The 21312-nt window shown below is 39.9% G+C and overlaps 1 protein-coding gene across 1 annotated transcript in view; it reads right to left on the reverse strand.

Moving 5' to 3' along the window:
- LOC130908823 (zinc finger protein 287-like) overlaps positions 1-12335 on the reverse strand; it is a 38818-nt gene extending 26483 nt beyond the window's left edge. Inside the window, exons 1-4 of the mRNA XM_057825083.1 lie at positions 12098-12335; positions 11865-12007; positions 7867-8124; positions 3836-4972 (exon numbers count right to left, since the gene is read on the reverse strand). Coding sequence (XP_057681066.1) covers positions 3836-4972; positions 7867-8124; positions 11865-11979 — 1510 coding nt within the window. The 5' untranslated portion in view covers positions 11980-12007; positions 12098-12335. The remainder of the gene's footprint in view (positions 1-3835; positions 4973-7866; positions 8125-11864; positions 12008-12097) is intronic.
- Between the last annotated feature and the right edge of the window lie 8977 nt (positions 12336-21312).

The following is a 21312-nucleotide window of genomic DNA, read 5'->3' on the forward strand; positions in this document are numbered from 1 at the left end:
TTATCATCATCGGTCATTTAGGACAACATTGGATCATTCAGAGATCCTCACTGAACTTCTGGAGTGAGTTTGCTGCACTGAAAGTAAAGGGGCCGAATAATATTGCACGCCCCACTTTTCAGTTTTTTATTTGTTAAAAAAGTTTAAATTATCCAATAAATGTTGTTCCACTTCACGATTGTGTCCCACTTGTTGTTGATTCTTGACAAAAAAATTAAATTTCATATCTTTATGTTTGAAGCCTAAAATGTGGCGAAAGGTTGCAAGATTCAAGGGGGGCGAATACTTTTGCAAGGCACTGTATATGTGATACATCATTGGACAGCTTATAATCTCAATTTTTGGGGGAAGGAAAACATTTGAACAGAAGGGCAATTAAAAAAAAAAAAAAACCTCACTGGAGTTGAGAGCACGCGAGAGCATAATTAAAGACGCCATGATTTTAACGAGATATTATCGCGTACTTACCTCTTTTCGATCCAAAAACTATGTAGCATGTATCACAGAATGTCAAGACACAGCTGTGAATGGCCACAGCTGGATTTTTTTTTTTAAGGATTTTATGGGGGAAACATGGTAATATAACAAGGGTCGCGATGCAGAAATCGCAGACACCAAGGAGTGGTCGAGATTTTCATTTTCATATACTTTCCCCTTTTAATTCACCCACTTAGAATGTTTTGTTGCCAAAAAGATCAATCTTGGTCTCATCTAACCAAAGCACACAGTCCCAGTTGAAGCCTGGGACCGTGTGTATTTTTTGTGTGAGACCAAGATTGAGCTTTTTGGCAACAAACACTCTAAGTGGGTCTGGCGTGCCACGAAAGATGTGCATGCTGAAAAGCACCTCATACCCACTGTGGAGTATGGGGGTGGGTCAGTGATGCTGTGGGGCTGTTTCGCTTCCAAAGGCCCTGGGAACCTTGTTAGGGTGCATGGCATCATGAATACTTTGAAATACCAGGACATTTTAAATCAAAATCTGTTGCCCAAAAACTGAAGATGGGTCGTCACTGGGTCTTTCAGCAAGACAATGACCCTAAACATATGGCCAAATCTACACAAAAATGGTTCACCAGACACAAAATCAAGCTCCTCCCATGGCCATCTCAGTCCCCAGACCTTGTTTTGTTGGCAAAAGGGGGTTGTACAAAGTATTAACACCAGGGGTTCTAATAATTGTGACACACATTATTTGATGTCAAATAATTTTTTTCTTTATGTGGGATTTTTTCCCCACTGAATGAATGCACTTGTATTGAAGGTTGGATTTTTCTCTTTTTTCCATTAAGGTCCCATATTATTTGAATAAAAAAACATATTAGAAGCTAAAAAACATCTTTTTCAGGGGTGCCAATAATTATGTATTTGGCGGAAAACAGACCGAAAAAGCAGTTTCTGCTCTTGCACTCCTCTTTAAAACAAGCTGCTGTATTTTAAGCCAAAACAACTGTTGTGTTTGACAGAACAATGTGTCTACTGTATATGCTGCCATAGCAGAGTCATCAGATTCATGGCGCATTAAATCCCCGAACTATTTTTAATTGGTCCGTTTTACCCTGAAAACCCCCGTTTACAGACGTCGCGCAACCAGTTTTGTTTCAACCCAGCCACGAAACGAAGGTAATTAGTTATATTTCTTATTCAAAATGTCTGTCATTTTTAGCTTTGAATCATTGATGTCTCATATTTCATTTAAATAAAAAAAACGACTTAAAAAAATTATTCATTCACTAACTTTTAAACAAATTGTCACAATGAAAAAAATTGTGTCTGTAAAAAAGGCACGAATATCTACCTCATAACTATCGCTTAATTGTATTTTTTTTTGTTCCTGTCGCATTTTCTCCGATATGTTAGATGATAATCGATCCAAACCAAAAAAATTGAGAAAACATTTAAAAGGGTAAATATATGAAAAATAAAATCTCGACCTCTCCTCGATGTCTGCGATTTCTGCATCGCGACCCTTATTACATTACCATGTTTCACGCATAAAATCCCCCAAAAATCCAGCTGTGGCCATTCACAGCTGTGTCTTGACACTCAGTCATACATGCTACATGTAGTTTTTGGATCGAAACAAGGTAAGTAGGCAATAATATATCCTTAAAGTCATGGCGTCTGTAATTCTGCTCTCGCGTGCTCTCACCTCCAGATAGGGTTTTGCTGTTTAAGAAACTTTTTTGTTTGTTTGTTTTTAAATGCCCAACTGTTCAAAAAAATTCTTCCCCCAGAAAATTGAGATTTTATGCTTTCCAATGATGTATCACACATGCATATCTGACAATTTTGGAAGTTGGCCAAGTTGGGGGTCCCAGATCGGAACTTCAAGTCACCTGAGTGTTGTCCGCCATATAGACCCTACTCACATGATGTCACAACCACGCCCCGGCGCCATATTGTCCGTCAACTCGTCACTGTTGATGCATTACCGCTACGTAAATTCCTCCTATTATGGCGTGTTTTTCTGCTCGTCAACATTAATAATGAAAATGGTGAAGGCGTGTGTGGCGGTCAGTTGCAATAACAGAGAAGATAAGACGGAGAGACTTGAAGTTCTACCGGATTCCGAGAGACGCGGAGAGGAGACCGAGATGGACTGCTGCAATTCGACAAGAAAACTGGGCTCCAAACGATTACCACAGATCATGTAGTAGTCATTTTATATCTAGTAAGATGCATTCAATATATATTTAGAGGGTTTTGGGCTGACAACCACAATTAAGATCATTGCTAGGCTAATCGCCGACAACATACACTCAAGACATTGTGAATGAACTACCTGAAAATATATAATTATAAGGGGATAATAAGACAGTTGTCATACAATTAATTTACAATTTCACTATTGAGGTCAAAAGCCAAAAAATAAATTCAACTAAGGACAATCTGGAGTAGTGCTATCTCACTTCATATTTATTACATATTATATATGTATGTAGTGAGAGTGCTATCGCTAAACCATAGAAACATTAAAAGCCCTAGCTCCACTGACAAATGACATGAAATACATTAGACTTGACAGTGGATGTTAGCAAGAACAAAAGATTTTGAATTGAAAATTTCGTAACTCACCTTCCCGAGCACAAGATAGATTCCTGCCGAATTTTCGTGGATGAGGACCTGTTTAGCCCAACCAGCAACAAAGTATTTATAAGCCTCCAAGCTCTTAAAGTTTTTAAAACTTTCGTGAGAATAGGCTGATTTTGTGTGGACAAGATAGTTGTAAATATCAGGGTCAGGCAAAGATGGCGAAGACAGCGGGTCGAAAAACATCGATTTAGGTATCAAATACGGATCTGGCGAATGGATAAACTGAAGCTTTTCCACATAACGCCTTTTAAGCAACGCATCCAATGAGTTTACAGCGTCAGATAACACCGGGGCTTCCATGAAATGCTCTATAAATTGCAAGACTAATTGAAACCATTGAGAATAGGGCTAAAAAATGATGGACAATATGGTGGCCGGATACAGCGACACGTCATTTTGTGACGCAGGTGAGCAGGGTCTATATAAAAGTTGCAAAGCAATAAAACTGCAACAAAAATTAATGAAATGAACAAAACAAAAGAAAAAATTATACTGGGTCAAAATAATTTTTTTCAAACAGATCATGTGCCCAGCACCTTAGACGGTCATTTGCTTTGCATATAATTTTCGGGAAAAAAAATAGAGGAGGGCAATTTTATTTTTGAAACAATTTGACTTATATTTTAATTTGTATTGTTTCATTTGTAATATAGCGTTGAAAAACAGAATCGGTATGGAGTTATTTGAAAACAGATTTATTAGATTGAAAATTCAACACACCATGCGTTTCACGTTCAGCCGTCGGATTCTTCCTCCAACTTGTGATCTTGAATTTCATTTCTGGTTGAGTCTTTGCCCACAAATTGAGCAGACAAAAGGGGTTTATCACCAATGTGTGTTCTCGTGTGTTGCGTTAAATTTCCCTTTTCCACAAATCTTTTCCCACAAACTGAGCATGCATAAGGTTTTTCTCCGGTGTGCGTTCTAGTGTGCCTTTTTAAATCTCCCTTGTCGACAAAACCTTTCCCACAAACTGAGCAGACAAAGGGTTTTTCTCCAGTGTGTGTCATTGCGTGTCGGGTTAATGTGTCGTTCCTCGGGAAACCCTTCCCGCAAATTGAGCAGACAAAAGGTTTTTCCCCAGTGTGTATTCTGGTGTGGCTGGTTAAATGGGACTTGGCAAAGAATCTTTGACCGCAAATTGAGCAGTCAAAAGGTTTCTCCCCAGAGTGTGTTCGCGTGTGTCTTGTTAAATCTCCCTTGACAAAGAATGTTTTATCGCAAAGAGAGCATGCAAAAGGTTTTTCCCCACTGTGTGTTCTTGTATGCACTTTCAAACTGAACTTTTCAGAGAAATTTTTCCCACAAACCGAGCAGGGAAAAGGTCGTTCTCCAGTGTGCGTTTTTGCGTGCCTTTTTAAATCTCCCTTGGCAAAGAATCTTTTGTCGCAAACTGCGCAGGGAAAATGTTTTTCCCTCGTGTGTGTTCTTGTGTGTCTTGTTAATTCTCCCCTGAGAAAGAATCTTTTACCACAAAGCGTGCAGGGAAAAGGTTTCTCGCCGGTGTGAGTTCTTGTGTGCCGTTTCAACGATCCCTTGGTTGCTAAAGTTTTGTCACACTGCGAGCATTTCACACGTTTGTTGTCAGCGTGACATGCCATGTCAACCTCAGTGTGTTCCTCATCGTAGTCGGAAGATTGCGAAGCTGTCTCATCAGTGTCTGACGGTGTGGCTAAAAGGCTGTCTGCTTGGGGTCCTACGAGGTCTTCTCCGTCACCTTCTTCAGTCTTCATGATGACTGTCAATGGAAAATTGATGATTTCCTCCTCCTGCTCTTCTTCTTTAATATTGGGTGTCGCCGGCTTTGCCTCTTGAACTTTAACATGGGGGGTATTTGATGCCCTCTGCTCAATGTGAAGAGATTCTGCAGTGATATCTGCAAAAGACAAACACACATACTAGTAATTTACTCGCCAGACAAACATGGGGGTCCACAGGAACACAGTAAAAAAAAAAAACAAGAACAATGTTTTATTTTATTTACTTTTCAGCATAGAATTCACTATCAGTTGACGGGAAACGGGGCGCAGGGCCGCTCCGTAGGGTAGGGGGCCTATTGTCAAAAACTTAAAAATAAAATACAGTGCCCTCCATAATTATTGGCACCCCTGGTTAAGATGTGTTTTTTAGCTTCTAATAATTTTTTTTTTAATTCAAATAATATGGGACCTTAATGGAAAAAAAGAGAAAAATCCATCTTTCAATACAAGTGCATTCATTCAGTGGGGAAAAAATCCCACATAAAGAAAAAAATATTTGACATCAAATAATGTGTGTCACAATTATTAGCACCCCTGGTGTTAATACTTAGTACAACCCCCTTTTGCCAACAAAACAAGGTCTGGGGACTGAGATGGCCATGGGAGGAGCTTGATTTTGTGTCTGGTGAAACATTTCTGTGTAGATTTGGCCATATGTTTAGGGTCATTGTCTTGCTGAAAGACCCAGTGACGACCCATCTTCAGCTTTCGGGCAGAGGGCAACAGATTTTGATTTAAAATGTCCTGGTATTTCAAAGCATTCATGATGCCATGCACCCTAACAAGGTTCCCAGGGCCTTTGGAAGCCAAACAGCCCCACAGCATCACTGACCCACCCCCATACTTCACAGTGGGTATGAGGTGCTTTTCAGCATGCGCATCTTTCGTGGCACGCCAAACCCACTTAGAGTGTTTGGTTCCAAAAAGCTCAATCTTGGTCTCATCTGACCAAAGCACACGGTCCCAGTTGAAGCCTGGGATCGTGTGTATTTTTGTAAACATATGGCCAAATCTACACAGAAATGGTTCACCAGACACAAAATCAAGCTCCTCCCATGGCCATCTCAGTCCCCAGACTTTGTTTTGTTGGCAAAAGGGGGTTGTACAAAGTATTAACACCAGGGGTGCTAATAATTGTGACACACATTATTTGATGTCAAATATTTCTTTCTTTATGTGGGATTTTTCCCCCCACTGAATGAATGCACTTGTATTGAAGGTTGGATTTTTCTCTCTTTATCCAATAAGGTCCCATATTATTTGAATGAAAAAATATATATTAGAAGCTAAAAAATACATCTTTTTCAGGGGTGCCAATAATTATGGAGGGCGCTGTATTTACAAAACGAAGCTGCTACTGACCTAAAACCAAAACAGGCACTTCCCCTAGGCATATGAGTCTCCATGAGGAGAGGGATAAAAAATTCAAAGTCGATCCCTAATAACATCCCTATAAAAATTTTAGCAATATTTAACATATATCAGTTTTTGACCAAAATAGACTTTTTTTTGTGTGTGTGTGCAATTTTGACAGTGTTTGTCCGCGTGTCTTGTCTTGTTAACTCATTTGCTCCCAAAAACGTATAAATACGTTCTATTTTTAATTGTCTCAGTGTCCCAAAGATGTATTTATACTGGGGCTGTCAAAATTATCGCGTTAACGGGCGTTAATTAATTATTTAAATTAATCACGTTAAAATATTTGACGCAATTAACGCATGCACTGAATGACCTGCTCGCATATTGCCTCAAACAGATTACAATGAGGCCGTTTATGGATATTAAGAGTGAAGAGAATGCCACCGGCCGCTTGGGGGCAGGGCTGTTCCATACTCATGTTATTTCTTCAAAACGTGGGAGAATTAGTAGTTGTGAGACGTTTACGCTGTATTCACAATGCAATGCAAATTGCTATTTGTGCTCCACACATATTTCGGCAAGTTTTCTTAATTTTAGTGGCAATTATGTGTCTCTTGTTGTATTTTGGGTAAGATATGTACAGATATATGTTATACAGTAAAGGCGAGTGGACACATGCATTCTTTGGACCGCGCCGTTTATTGGCATAAACTTTGGCAACTCCTTCACAACAAACATAAGTATCGTTTAGTGAAAGCACAACAAAAATAATATTCCTATCTCTCAAAAAAAAAAAAATGAGTTCAAGAAACTAAATTCTGTGCTTTATGAAGAGTGAAAAAAGCAGAATTTAACACAGGCGAAATCATTCGGACGATTAGACGTTAAGTATTACCGAAACAAAATGGTGGCGTCACGTACCGTAATGGTCGGCAACGGGTCGCCACATACGTTTCTTCAACACAACGTGGCCGTGTCAATAAAAAAAAAAAATCGGTTTATTCATATGTTTTTGTCTCCATCCATGTACCCGTTTATAATGCGCACCATGATTTTACAAGTTGATTTTGGGGGGAAAAAAGTGTGCGTTTTATTATGGAAATTACAGTATTTTGTAAAAGGAAAACATTATTCAGATGTTTGGGATGTAACTAAAGCAAAAAATAGCCGTGTATAAGTCAGTTATGTTTGAAATGTATGCTTTCACAAAAAGCTCAATTTCTCTGTTTTTTCATCAGAAATTGGAAAATTGCTCAAACTAAGTTATCTTCTAATGCTGATTACTAAAGAATGGAAAAATATATGTACTAACTTTTTTTTCTGCTGAAAGAAGAGAGTCTAATCTTTCTTTTGGTGGGTTCCCTGTTTATAGAGCAACAGAACAGAATTTTCTGTGGGCCTTGCAAAATCAGTCAAAATCCAGTAAAACGGCCGGGAGCGAAGGGCCTTGCTCCGGTGAAAATGGCTGGGAGTGAAAGAGTTAACTGATAATTCCGACAAAATCTTTTATCGGGCAAAAAGTTTCCCACCCACGCACTGTTTGGTCTCTCTTTTCAATGATGATTTGTTTAAGGATTTCAAAGCATTTTGGTCAACATCCTCGGGATCAGTGTCTGTGACAGAAGAGTGTGATGTTGCGATAGTCCCTAACCTTTTGTTGTCAGGTGTTGACATGAGCTATCGCTCAAAGGTTTCGCTGTTCCACTCTTATCTCTTGGACCTTCCTCCTCTTCAATTTTTAAACTGACAGTTATTGGAAAATTGGTAATTTCATCTTCCTGTCCTTCTTCTTTAATGTAGGAGGTCTCTGGCTCCGCCTCCTGTTTGATATACAGCAACCTAGACTCCTCTTCCTGTTTAACGTGAGGGGGATCGTGTTTCACAGGGTGAAGATTTTCTTCAGTGACATCTGTGGGACACAGGATGAAGAAAAAAAGAAATCATATGATTTTCCGGAGTTGACCAATCGTGTGCGATCCAATCTCGATCTGAAACGATTACTCGAATAATTCGAGTTACTCGATTTTAAAAATTGATCGAGGAATTTTCTACACCTCGAGGAATCGTTTAATTTTGCCAGCTTTAAAGGGAGCCTGTATTTTTAAGACAAGTCATTCTTAAAAGATAAATGTTAGTATGAGTTATAATAATTTGATATTAAAACCCCTCTTAATGTTTTTGTTTTAATAAAGTTTGTAAAATTATTTTAAGTGATAGGTCGCCATTCTTGTTACGACCTAGGGGTGTCAAACGATTAAAAGTTTTCATCAAGTTAATTACAGCTTAAAAGTTAATTAATCGCAATTAATCGCAATTCAAACCATCTATACAATATGCCATATTTTTCTGTAAATTATTGTTGGAATGGAAAGATGAGACACAAGATGGATGTATACATTCAACATACGGTACATAGGTACTGTATTTGTTTATTATAACAATAAATCAACAAGATGGCATTGCCATTATTGACATTCTGTTAAAGCGATCCATGGATAGAGAGACTTGTAGTTCTTAAAAGAAAAATGTTAGTACAAGTTATAGAAATTTTATATTAAAACCCCTCTTCATGTTTTCGTTTTAATAAAATTTGTAAAATTTTCAGTCAAAAAACTAGTAGCCAGCCATTGTTGATGCCAATAATTACTTACACAATGCTCATGGGTGCTGAGTCCTATAAAATCAGTCGCAACCAAGCACCAGCAGAGGGCGACAAAACTCCGAAAAACACAAGTACACATTTCACTGCGCTATCATTTTAATGTTTGAGCGGGACATGTGCGTTAATTGCGTCAAATATTTTAAAGTGATTAATTTAAAAAATTAATTACTGCCCGTTAACGCGATAATTTTGACAGCCCTAATAAGAACAAATGGTAATATTTGCTTAAAGTAAATGGAATAATCTTACCCACTGATCTGTTATCTAGTCTTTAACACTCAAAACAAGATGAAGGAAATTATTCAACGAGATTTAAAGGGATCCTCTGTTTTTAAGACAAGTAATTCTTAAAACATCAATGTTAGTATGAGTTATAATAATTTGATATTAAAACCCCTCTTAATGTTTTTGTTTGAATAAAGTTTGTAAAATTCTTTTAAGTGATAGGTCGCTATTCTTGTTACGTCGCAGTGACGTCACCGGTCCCGTTGCCGAAATTCCAGCGTGCCACTAGTTAGCTTTCCCAACATGTCGTCAGTTCGACCCTTCCTATTTGTACCAGATCTGATAAGTGAAGAGCTGGACAGCACCGTCGGTCGTTAACAAGAAGAGCTTCAGGGAAAAATTTGTCCAGCAAATACCTGATAAGACAAAAGTTGGGCAAAACTGGTGATGCGAGAGAGTGCTGTTGGGAACTCCGGTTTTATTAGCAGATATTCAAGGTAAGCATATTGCATTTTCAAACTTATCCCAATATAATTATGTAGATTGTTAGCATCCAGAGCTGTCGTGTGCTTTACATACAGTACAGGCCAAAGAGCGCACCTTGTGTAATCCATGTCTTGTACATTGTAATGCGTGGTAGCTAGGATACGTGTATAAAAGTACCAAAAAGGGATAAGCTTCCACTTTTGCACATTTATTCACAAAAAATAATATCTCCACCTTGACCACTCTTCACTCGGGAGCTCAACAGTACACAAACACGCGTTCCCTGACGAACTCCAACATTGTTGTAAGGTCCACGTAAGAGTCACTGTCGTCACTGTAGCGTGCCATAGTGCTTTAATTATTTAGTATGTTTTGGAGAAAACTCCCACGAAGAATAGTCAATATATAAGACAACAATAATAATCCAAATCCGCGTTTTTTACTCACTCGAAGATCCGGGAATTAGACCGATCCCATAGCAATGTCGCAGCCGCGATCAGGCCGTCGATTCCACTAAATAGACTGATCCGAAAAGCCGCTGTGGGACCGACGAATAAAAGAAATGGACAGATCCGAAACCAATATTGCAGACGCAGTGGGACCGTCGGATCCAGAAAATAGACGGATCCCTTACTTGACTGAGGATCTGGGAAAAATGTTCGAGCGCCAGTTGTAACGCGTAGGATTCGTGCATACAGGGACCAAAAAGGGGGAGAAGCTTCCACTTATGCACATTTATTGACTAAAAATAATAATTCCACCTTGACCACTCACTTCACTCCCCTTGTTTCCATTTGACTGGAAATTGCATCCAAAAGCAGCAGATCGTGGCATTTTACTTCGCGAGTTTAAGCAGCAATAAGCAATTGTTGAACACGCTACACATATGGAAAGATCCCAATTATGTCAACACTGCGAGCCTGCAAACCATGGCGCCAACTAACGGTCAAAATATGGACTAAATATGATAAAATATTGCCATTGAACAAACATTTCATGTGTTTCTAACAACATATTTTAGTACAAGAGAACAATTGTGGTTTATTAGAGCCTAAATGTATTTAAGTTAGAGGATCACTTTAAGCATGACGTTTTGCCCAGACTACTTTTCATGCTGCACAACGCACTGACGTCACGTGCGGACAAAGTCGTTCCTTCATAAATCCTAATTATTTTTTAAAGAAGTATAACCAAACTTAAAATTGCTATAAAATCCTCAGATTTTATGCTAAATGCACAAAAATCACCAAATGCAGAGATAATCACTTCAAATTTTCAGGAGCAATAGAAATATTTAACATATCATATAGGTTTCAGATTTTATGCTAAATGCACAAAAATCACCAAATGCAGAGATAATCACTTCAAATTTTCAGGATCAATGGAAATATTTAATATATCATATAGGTTTTTGCCCAAAATACCGACTTTTTTTTTGTGCAATGTTTTCAACAGCGAATATACATAATTATTGGCACCCCTGGTTAAGATGTGTTTTTTAGCTTCTAATATATATATATTTTTTTTCAAATAATATGGGACCTTAATGGAAAAAAAAGAGAAAAATCCAACCTTCATTATAAGTGGTACATGGTCAATACACGGTCCCAGGCTTCAACTGGGACAGTGTGTTTTGGTCAGATGAGACCAAGATTGAGCTTTTTGGCAACAAACACTCTAAGTGGGTCTGGCGTACCATGAAAAATGTGCATGCTGAAAAGCACCTCACACCCACAGTGAAGTATGGGGGTGGGTCAGTGATGCTGTGGGGCTGTTTCACTTCCAAAGGCCCTGGGAACCTTGTTAGGGTGCATGGCATCATGAATGCTTTGAAATATCAGGACATTTTGAATCAAAATCTGTTGCCCTCTGCCCAAAAAGCTGAAGATGGGTCATCACTGGATCTTTCAGCAAGACAATGACCCTAAACATATGGCCAAATCTACACAGAAATGGTTCACCAGACACAAAATCAAGCTCCTCCTAAAAATATTCGAAGCTAAAAAACACATCTTAACCAGGGGTGCCTGGAGGGCCCCAAAAATCAAACCCCGCCTACGCCCGTAGTGTATAAAGTGTTGTTGCATTTAGTATTGGATTATTGGATTATGGATGGACGTCAAATGTCCTCCAATTCTGGAATGAGTCGGCAATTCAGCAGCTCAATCTTTGCTCGTTTTCAGCACTTATCTTCGCACATACATCACATAGAAACATATCATGGAAATAACGACGGGACCTTTAAAAGTAGGACGTAAAATGAGAAGTGAGCAAACCTGCCGCATAAAGTCGAAGCTGCGTGTTGTTGCAAACTTGACGACGTTGTCGCTTGTTCTCCTCTTTCGTACCCGTGAGTTCCTCCACGCACTCTGCTGTCCATTTCGCACACATATTTCAGAAGGCTTTCCATTCACAGGCTCTGCCTCGACCAAGGAGACTCTTTGTTAGCGTCTAGGCTAAGCTAATTTTTAGCCGGAGAAGCTTCAAGGCAAATTCAGCCGGATATTACCGTAATCATGTTTTGTGTATTCAGGTACTGGTGGACATCATGTGTCCTAAGGCTTTGCTCCGTTCCAGCTTCCCATCGACTGTAAAAATTGTGCTCCATAAACAACAAACATGAGAAGTTCTGTGATTCATCTTTTTGGGGAGTTTAGCTTCTGCTTCTTTTGTTTGTTGGCGAGTGGCATCTACCGCCATCTACTGTGCTGGTGCGAGGGTCAGCATTTGGAGTTCACCGTTAGCGCTCCCCTTGGATATGTATGGGGCGCCGTTTGTAAAGAAGCACATGCTCAAAATTACGACATTTGTGAAATTTTTAGTCTTTTTTTTTCCCCATTTACAACATTGTTTAGCAACTTAAATGTTTATTTTTAAATAAGAAGTTTTGGACCTGATTGTTTAAATCCAGAACTAAATATTTAATTTAAATCTTAAACTTATATCCTATTAGGCTCGCGCGTATGACGTGGCACTCGCGAGGTTTCCGCCGCTATCGCCATTGTGGAAGATAAACTGAGGCATTTCAACACAGGTCGCTCTTTAAAAATGGTTGGAAATTATTGTGCGGTAAAGAATTGCAACAACCGATCGAATAGAAAGGAGAATGTACAGCTCGACGGAACACCATTGAGTTTCTTCCGGATCCCTACATGGAGAAAAGGCGAGGAAAAGCTCATATCTGAACTTACCAAACGTCGAAGAATGGCATGGGTGGCCTCGATCAGAAGGAAGGGCATAACGTTTGATTCTCCAGTTACACACTGAGTTTGCTCTATGCACTTCCACTCCGGTAAGTTCATTTCGTTTGTTTACGAAAATTTCAGTAACTTTACGCCCTAAATCGGCCTGTTGTTAGCTATTGCTACAGCTAAACAACTAGCATGCATACATGTGCATTGTCTTCATAAGACATAATTCATGTCGTTGCTAAATGAAAAAGCTGTAATATTTTGACGTGAGAGAGTGGCAAAGAATTTGTACCCAGGCTACATTTTATGCAACAAAAGATTTGTACATCCGTGGTCACAGACTAATGTAAACACACATTGCCTACCTTTGCTAGAAAGATGGTGTTGCCGTTTGCTATGGTCATAAAGTGAAGCTCCTGCACCCATCTGCAGCAAAACTGTTCGTAGCTTTGTAGCGATTTGTAGTTTCGGAATTGCTGATGAGTGTAGTAACATATACCAAACACTAAATACAGCATGATGTCCATTTCGCGTAGTGGTGGAAGCTTGTCGATATCTTTATTCCATTTGTGTTCGGCTTGCTCGTGAGGGTCAACATTGTTCACATCCTTAAAATTGCTCACATATCTGTCCTTCGCCGTGGTAACAAGTTTGTCTCTGTATCGAACTGGCAAGTATTCCTTACTTTTTTCCATCTTTGGTTGCCGCTAAGTTTAAATGTCCCGTGATGCTTCCGCAATGGTTGCGTTGTCGCAAATCTCGCATGATCCCGTGCTGCTGTGACGTAAACGCTCGAGCTTAATAGACCCTACCCACGTGACGTCACAACTCCGCTCTCCTGACTGGTGCCGCCCACTTGTCCGTCAACACATCGTGTTGACCTGTTAAGGCCCAAGTACACTGCATGCGTGATCGTTGCGGTTCCGGTCCGGTTCAGTGTTGCCTGCGTGCCACGCAGTCCGTCAAAAACAGGCAAATCATACCGGCTGCTGCACGGCTGCGGTCCGCCAACCTCGCCCCCCCCCCCCATGAGCTCTCGCGCTCGATAATGTGCCATTTAAAACAACGAAAAACACACGGAGTGTATACTCATCCGAGAAGCAGAGAGAGAGCACATATTTTCTTTGCATATTGATATTTTAGTTAATCTGGAATTAAGAGACAGACATGACTGCATCATGATGAGATCAGGACAGAAAAACACACATAATAGGACACCTTGCAGCTTCCTTTTTTATATTGTCCTTATAGAAAGGATCTGCCGTATCATAAATGATTTTGTGGGTTTCCACCTCCATGATGAAGCGCTCATCATCCATCTTCGCTCGTGTTTAAACCGTGATTAGGCACCTGGGTTGTTACGTCCAGGCCCAGCTCCGCCCATTTTGCCGGATGCGTGTCCGGCAAAAATAGAAAATAGCCTATACCATCCGGCGGGCATGCGGCACGCCGGAGGTGGTTCGCAGTCAAGCCGGAGCACTGACGCGGCCGGTATACGTTGAACAATAGGATATAATGGGAACGGATTGGCTCCGGCGCTATTTTTTACCGGAGTCGGACCGGAAACGCAACGATCACGCATGCAGTGTACTTGGGCCTTTACGGCTACGTACATTCCTCCTATTTACGGCGTGTTTTTCGGCTCGTTAACATTAATAATCAAAATGGTGAAGGCGTGTGTGGCGGTCGGTTGCAATAACAGAGAAGATAGATGGAGAGACTTGAAGTTCTACCGGATTCCGAGAGACACGGAGAGAAGAGCGCGAGATGGGCTGCTGCAATTCGACGAGAAAACTGGGCTCCAAACGATTACCACAGATTATGTAGTAGTCATTTTATATCTGGTAAGATGCATTTAATATATATTTAGAGGGTTTTGGGCTGACAACCACAATTAAGATCATTGCTTGGCTAATCGCCGACAACATACACGTATGTATGTAGTGAGAGTGCTATCGCTAAACCATATAAACATTAAAAGCCCTAGCTCCATTGACAAATGACATGAAATACATTAGACTTGACAGTGGATGTTGGCAAGAACAAAAGATTTTGAATTGAAAATTTCGTAACTCACCTTCCGAGCACAAGATTCCTGACGAATTTTCGTGTACGAGGACCTGTTTCACCCAACCAGCAACGTAGGATTTATAAGCCTCCAAGCTCTTAAAGTTTTTCAAACTTTCGTGAGAATCGGCTGATTTTGTGTGGACAAGATAGTTGTAAATATCAGGGTCAGGCAGAGACGGCGAAGGCAGCCGGTCAAAAATCATCGATTTAGGCATCAAATATGGATCTGGCGACTGTATAGAACGAAGCTTTTCCACATAACGCCTTTTATGCAACACATCCAGTGAGTTTACGGCATCAGAAAGCACCGGGTCTTCCATGAAATGCATTTTAAATTCCTCGAGCAATTGAAACCAATGCTAATACAGAGACAAAATGACGGACAAGTGGGCGGAACCATACAGCGAGCGCGTGGTTTTATGACGTCGGTGGGTAGGGTCTATAGCAGCGGTCTCAAACCGACTCCACAAAGGGCCGCAGTGGGTCCTGGTTTTTGTTCCAACAGATCCAGCACAAACAGTTCAACCAATGAGGTTTCTACTAACATAAGCAGCACCTGATTGCAATCAACTGATTACACTTGTAAGAAACCAGATTGGTGAAAAGGTATTTGTCTCGTTTGGTTGGAATGAAATCCAGTACCCCCTGCGGCCCTTTGAGGACCGGTTTGAGACCACTGGTCTATAGGGAATGGGACGTACTACGTCACTGTTTGGCTAGGCCGCCATGCTGGCAATATCCTTCCGGCAGACTCAACGGGGATTGTAACGTGTGGTAGTGCTAACCTAATTCCTTCGGTGTATTAGAAAGAAAATATGGGTGTGCATTGTTGTGTTACCGGGTGCAACAGTGTCTCCTGCGACAAAAAAAAAAGGGCGAGGAAAACTGGACTCACTTCTCACCGTTTTCCTGCATGGAGGACCAAATATCAGATCACGAAGGCACGACGGATGGCTGAGTTGCAGCGGTTCGTCGGAAAAGCATTTCTTTTGATCATATTTCTGCTGGAATGAGAGCGTGTTCCCGTTATCTCTACTCTTGTAAGTTGAACGATTTATCCGTTTTGGTTTCAATACGTTTTTTTTTTGTTTTTTTTACCGTTGTGTAAATCTGCCTCGGTAGCAAGTCACCTACCTGTTGTGTTACTAGGTAAACCTGCTGACAAGACATCCCGATTGGTCACCATCTCTCTTCTTGGATTATTTGACAAAGAAAATTTGTTCAATTGAGTGGTTCCATTTGTCGGCTCATACAGTGTGATTTTTTTTTTTTTTTTAAAACCCATGGTCACAGACTTCTTAACTATATTGACGGGACCGGAAGTAACAAAATAAAAGCTGGTGGAGCAGCTCAGATTGTCTTTTTACATTGCTTGAAAATGAATTAAACCTACTCAACGGTGGCAGTCTGCTCTTAGACATGGGTCATTGTGATAATAACAATATATAGGTAAAATACATATTTAGGAGAAACTATTTAAAGTGTATTTTGTGTGCTCCAGCTTTTATTTTGTTACTTCCGGTCTCCAGTCATGTGAATTTGCATATTAAGCTAAATATTTAGTTCCAACCGTTTCGAGATTTAGCATTTAGGATATAGGATATAAATTTAGGACTTAAATTAAATATTTAGTTCTGGATTTAAACCATCAGGTCCAAAACTTCTTATTTAAAAATAAATATTTAAGTTGCTAAATAATGTTGTAAATGTGCAAAGAAAAGTGACTCTAAAAATTTCACACCGCGTTTTAAACACTGTGTGGCGCTAAATGTGAGAAAATGTTGTCGTAATTTTGAGCATGTGCTGCTTTACAAACGGCGCCCCATATTTGGATTGGCATTTGGACAAAAAAAAAAAAAAACAAAACGTAATTTCACTTATTTTGGCATTCATGTTTTATTTTTTGAAAAATAATGGCATATTGCTTTACTTGTGTCGATCACTGACTTTTGAGCTGTAAAATGACCTTTGGCCTATACTACAAAGACGGTTTTCTGGCTTAGCAGCATAGGCGGAGTTTGACATTTGAGGCAGGAGGGACACAACATGTTGATGACCCCAAAACGCAGTGTCAGCAATAAAATTAACATACAAGAATACTCATAATAATAAGTTGAGAATGAGTGTTTTTTGTTACCCATCATTCTTGAGGGGAATTCTAAATCAGGCTGCTTAGGCAATACTTTTCATCAAAATCGTCATCCATTGAATATGGTACACCCGCCGGTGTCATGCCAATGTGGTCACACCAGTCAAAAATTGTATCCTTTAGGCAGAGCCGTATGGAGGTAGATTTGTGCCTTAATTATTCAATCAAAAAAGGTTGCTTCAATAAAAAAATGTGTTTGAATGCAAAAATAAAATTGAAACTCAAAAAAATGCATTCAAAGCTATTTTTCTTTATTTTATTGTATTGTATTATTTTTATTTTATTTTTTTTTTTTTTGATTGAAGCAACTTTTTTGGTTGAAGTAATGTTGATTTATGTTTTGGCCACATTTTGGCTAGGACATTTTTGTCATTATTCTATCAAAAAATAAGTTGCTTCAAAAAACTATATACTTTCAAAAAGAAAGATCACTTCAATCAAAAAGAACAATTTCAATGATGGTAAGTTTTTGAATGCGAAAAAAATATTTCAGTGTGATAAATTTGCATTTGAACACTTAATTTTTTATCGAAAAAGTTTTCTTTGAAGTAATCGTTTTTTTTTTTTTTTTTTTTTTTTTTTTTTTTTTTAATTAACCTGTCCTGTTCAGCTGTTTGACACAGAGAATGGAAGTCTAAGTGCCTGGATTCTGAACAGTTTTAATGTTTCACATTGAGAGTCTGACATACTCCCATTGTGATCATTCAAAATACCTTTTTATTATGACAAAGCAGCGAACAGGAAGGGATTATGGGGGGACAGAAGAAAAGAAATACAAGAGAAGAAAGAAAAGAAACACATACACGAACAACAACAAGAAATACATTAAACATCTAAACTAGTTACTAATATGCTGGTGCTATCGTCAGCGAGATGTATTTCCTGTTTACACCATGTGGGGGCCTATTGGCCAGTGAAAGAGGAGAATGGGGGTGGGGGTGTCTATAAGCCTATAAGCTAAGTGATTGAAAGGGGTAGAGTGTACACAAATCAGTTCTGTGATCTAGAACCAAGTAATCGTGTGACTCTCTTATGAGTGTAAGCCCGTTGGCTACCAACCCTATGCCGCCGCATCGCCAATCCCGGCACCGGTACCCCCAACCCGAACACGCCCTACCACAACCAGCAGCACGCAGGCCCCACCCGGTGCGCGACAGACACGCAGACGGGCGGAGAAGCCGCGCGGGCGTCAACCCAGGGCCACTGCCCCCACCCAGCCAGCCCGGGGAGGGTGGGTGGGAGGGGGGTGGGGGGCTATGCGCAGCCCATCCCTCCTCCCGCAGCCCAGCAAAGGAACCATCGTCCCCCCCCCCCGGGACCCAGGGTGGTCCCTTGGGCCACCCGCGCACCCACCAACCGACCTTCAGGGATGGCAGGAGGGGACGCATCACCAACCCCACGCCTACACCCACCGCCACCCGCCCACCCGGGCCACGAGCCACAGCCGCAGCCCCCCAACCGGCACGCCACGGGACCCCCAGCGGCCCACCAAGTCCCAGGCAAGGCAGAGTCCCCCGCCGGTGCAGGCGATACCCCGCTGATACACCGGCGCCCAGCCAGCGACCCTCGACAGAGAGCAGGGCAGATGCCCAGCCAGAGAAGAGAGGGGAAGGCGGAGGCAGGAGAACGCCCAGGAACTGCCATGGGGCGATGCAAGATCAGGGACCCGACCCCCCAACCCACTCCCGCGGCCGGCAGCCGAGGCAGAGGGCCACACCCCAGGAGCCACGCCATATAGAAAAAGTGTGGGACCCACCTACCACCCTATTACTGTGGCTGCCAGGTTCCCGACTGGCAGCCATCACCCAGCACCGTGATGGGGGTGTGAGGGGAGGGTAGTGCAATGTACGCATTAAAATAGGAGAGCTTGGCTTGGGGCAGTGGGACCGCAGCATGGAGTTTCTGCCCAGCCACCCATCCCACCGCCCTTTGCCGGAGCTCTCCTGTAATCCTAAAAAGTAATCCTTTTTGTGTATGGGCTATATTATGGGTAGTACATTTGTGTCTAATTCATTTAATCCCAAATAAAGGTTGGTCCAATCAAAAAAAAAAAAAAATAATAATAATCAAAGAAAAAAAATCATTTGAAAAATATTTATTTTTTAAAAATTTATATGCAAAGCAAATGACCATCTAAGTTGCTAGTCACATGATCTGTTCGAAAAATAATTATGACCCATTAAAAAAATATTTTTTGTTTTGTTTTTTTGTCCCCCCCCCCCCCCGCACACACACAATCACGGGGTTTTACAAAAAAATATTAACTTTCCCAAACAATGATATCAAATTGAGAGCTTTTTGCTGATTGACCAACTTCAGAGATCTATACGATAGAAGAAACTCATAATTCCGATGTTTGAAACAAGGTTTTGTTTTAAAGTACCTGCATTTGTGAATGAAGAATTTTCCAAGTAAGACAATCACATTAATAAAATAAACCAAATCTTAATTTTTGCCAGACACACCACACTTAATAGACTCTACTCATAAGCCGATTTCGCCCTCCCTGGTGGCCAAAAAGTGTCATTTAATGTAATTGACTTTCCTATACAGAATATGATTTTAAGTAAGACTTTTTTGTAAATTCATAAGCAGATTGTAAGGGGGGGCCAGGCCCCCCTGGTGGCCGAAAAGTATCATTGCATGTAATTGACTTTCCTATATATAAAAAAGTTGTATATATATATATATATATATATATATATATATATATATATATATATATATATATATAAGTTGTAAAGCAATAAAACTGCAACAAAAATGAATGAAATGAACAAAAAATTATACTTTTACAATGGGTCAAAATTATTTTTCGAACAGATCATGTGACTAGCAACTTAGATGGCCGTTTACTTTGCATAGATTTTTTTTTTTTTAATTAGGGGAGGGCACTTTTATTTTTTAAATGATTTTTTTTTCTTTGATTGAAAGTTTTTTTTTTTGTTTTTTTTTGATTGAAGCTTTTTTGGGGATTAAATGATTTAGACACAAATGTCCTACCCATAATATGGCCCAAACACAAAAAGAATTGCTTCAATCAAAGAAAACGTTTTCAATGAAAGATTAAGTGTTCAAATGCAAATTTTTCAATCTCAAATACTTTTTCGCATTAGAAAACTTTTTCCATGATTGTAACTTTTTTTTTTTTTTTGAAGTGATTTTTCTTTTTGAAAATATATATTTTTGAAGCAATTTATTTTTTGATTGAATAATAAAAACAAAAATGTTGTAGCCCAAATGTAGCCCAAACACAAATCAACATTATTTCAATCAAAAAAGTTGCTTCAATCAAAAAAAAAAACACAAAAAAACTTGACTTCAATCAAAAAAAAAAAAAAAATCTTAGAAAGGTAGCTTTCACATGCATTTTCTGAGTTTTTGGGAGTTTCAAATTCATTTTTGCATTCAAACACTTTTTTTTTTTTAAATTCCAGCGACTTGTTTTTGGGTTGAAAATATATATTTTGATTCAAGCAACTTTTTTTTAATTCAAGCAACTTTTTGTGATTGAATAATAAAGACACAAATCTACCTCCATATGGCTCCGCCCAGGGGATACAATTTTTGACTGGGGTAACCGGCGGGCGTACCATGGATGGCGATGTTGGCGAAAAGTATTGCCTATGCAGCCTGATTTAGAATTCCCCTCAAGAATGATGGAAAACAAAAAATTGCTCATAGTCAACTTATTATTACGAATATTCTTGTAAGTTAATTTCATTGCTGACACTGCGTTTCAGGGTCATCAACATGTTGTGCCCCCGCTTCCCCAAAAGTCAACCTCCGTGAAGTTGGCCCCCCATCAGACGCAAATTTATATAAAAATTATGTCAATCGTTTGTGCTATGATTATGCTTGTTTGTGCTGCAAAAAGTTTCGTTTGTGCCATCATCGTTTTGCAGTTATTAAACATTGTTTTTTAGGTCATCCAGAGTTCACCCAGCCCCCCATCTGCGGCGGAATGGAACCCCGGTGGTGTCATTTGGTTCTGCCTCGTTAGTGCTGGATTGTGCTGCAAAAAGTTTTGTTTGAACTGCTACGGTTTTCGAGATATTCATAAAAATGTCAAGTGATGACGTCAGCTTTCAGCGCTGCAGGTCGCACAATAGATCAGCGGAGAACGTCACTGAAACCTGCCAGTGGACGCAATCTTATTCCTGCACGACGACGACCAAAAAATATAAACACTGTAAGTAAGCCATAATATCCTGCTGTTCAAATCGCCATTTTTAGTCCGAGCCGGTCTAATTATTTCCCTTATTTCACAGGAATAAGCCAAACGAAACTTTTTGCAGCACAAACAAGCACAAT

This window comes from Corythoichthys intestinalis, chromosome 1 (genome assembly GCF_030265065.1).
Source record: "Corythoichthys intestinalis isolate RoL2023-P3 chromosome 1, ASM3026506v1, whole genome shotgun sequence".
NCBI classification, from domain to species: Eukaryota; Metazoa; Chordata; class Actinopteri; order Syngnathiformes; family Syngnathidae; genus Corythoichthys; species Corythoichthys intestinalis.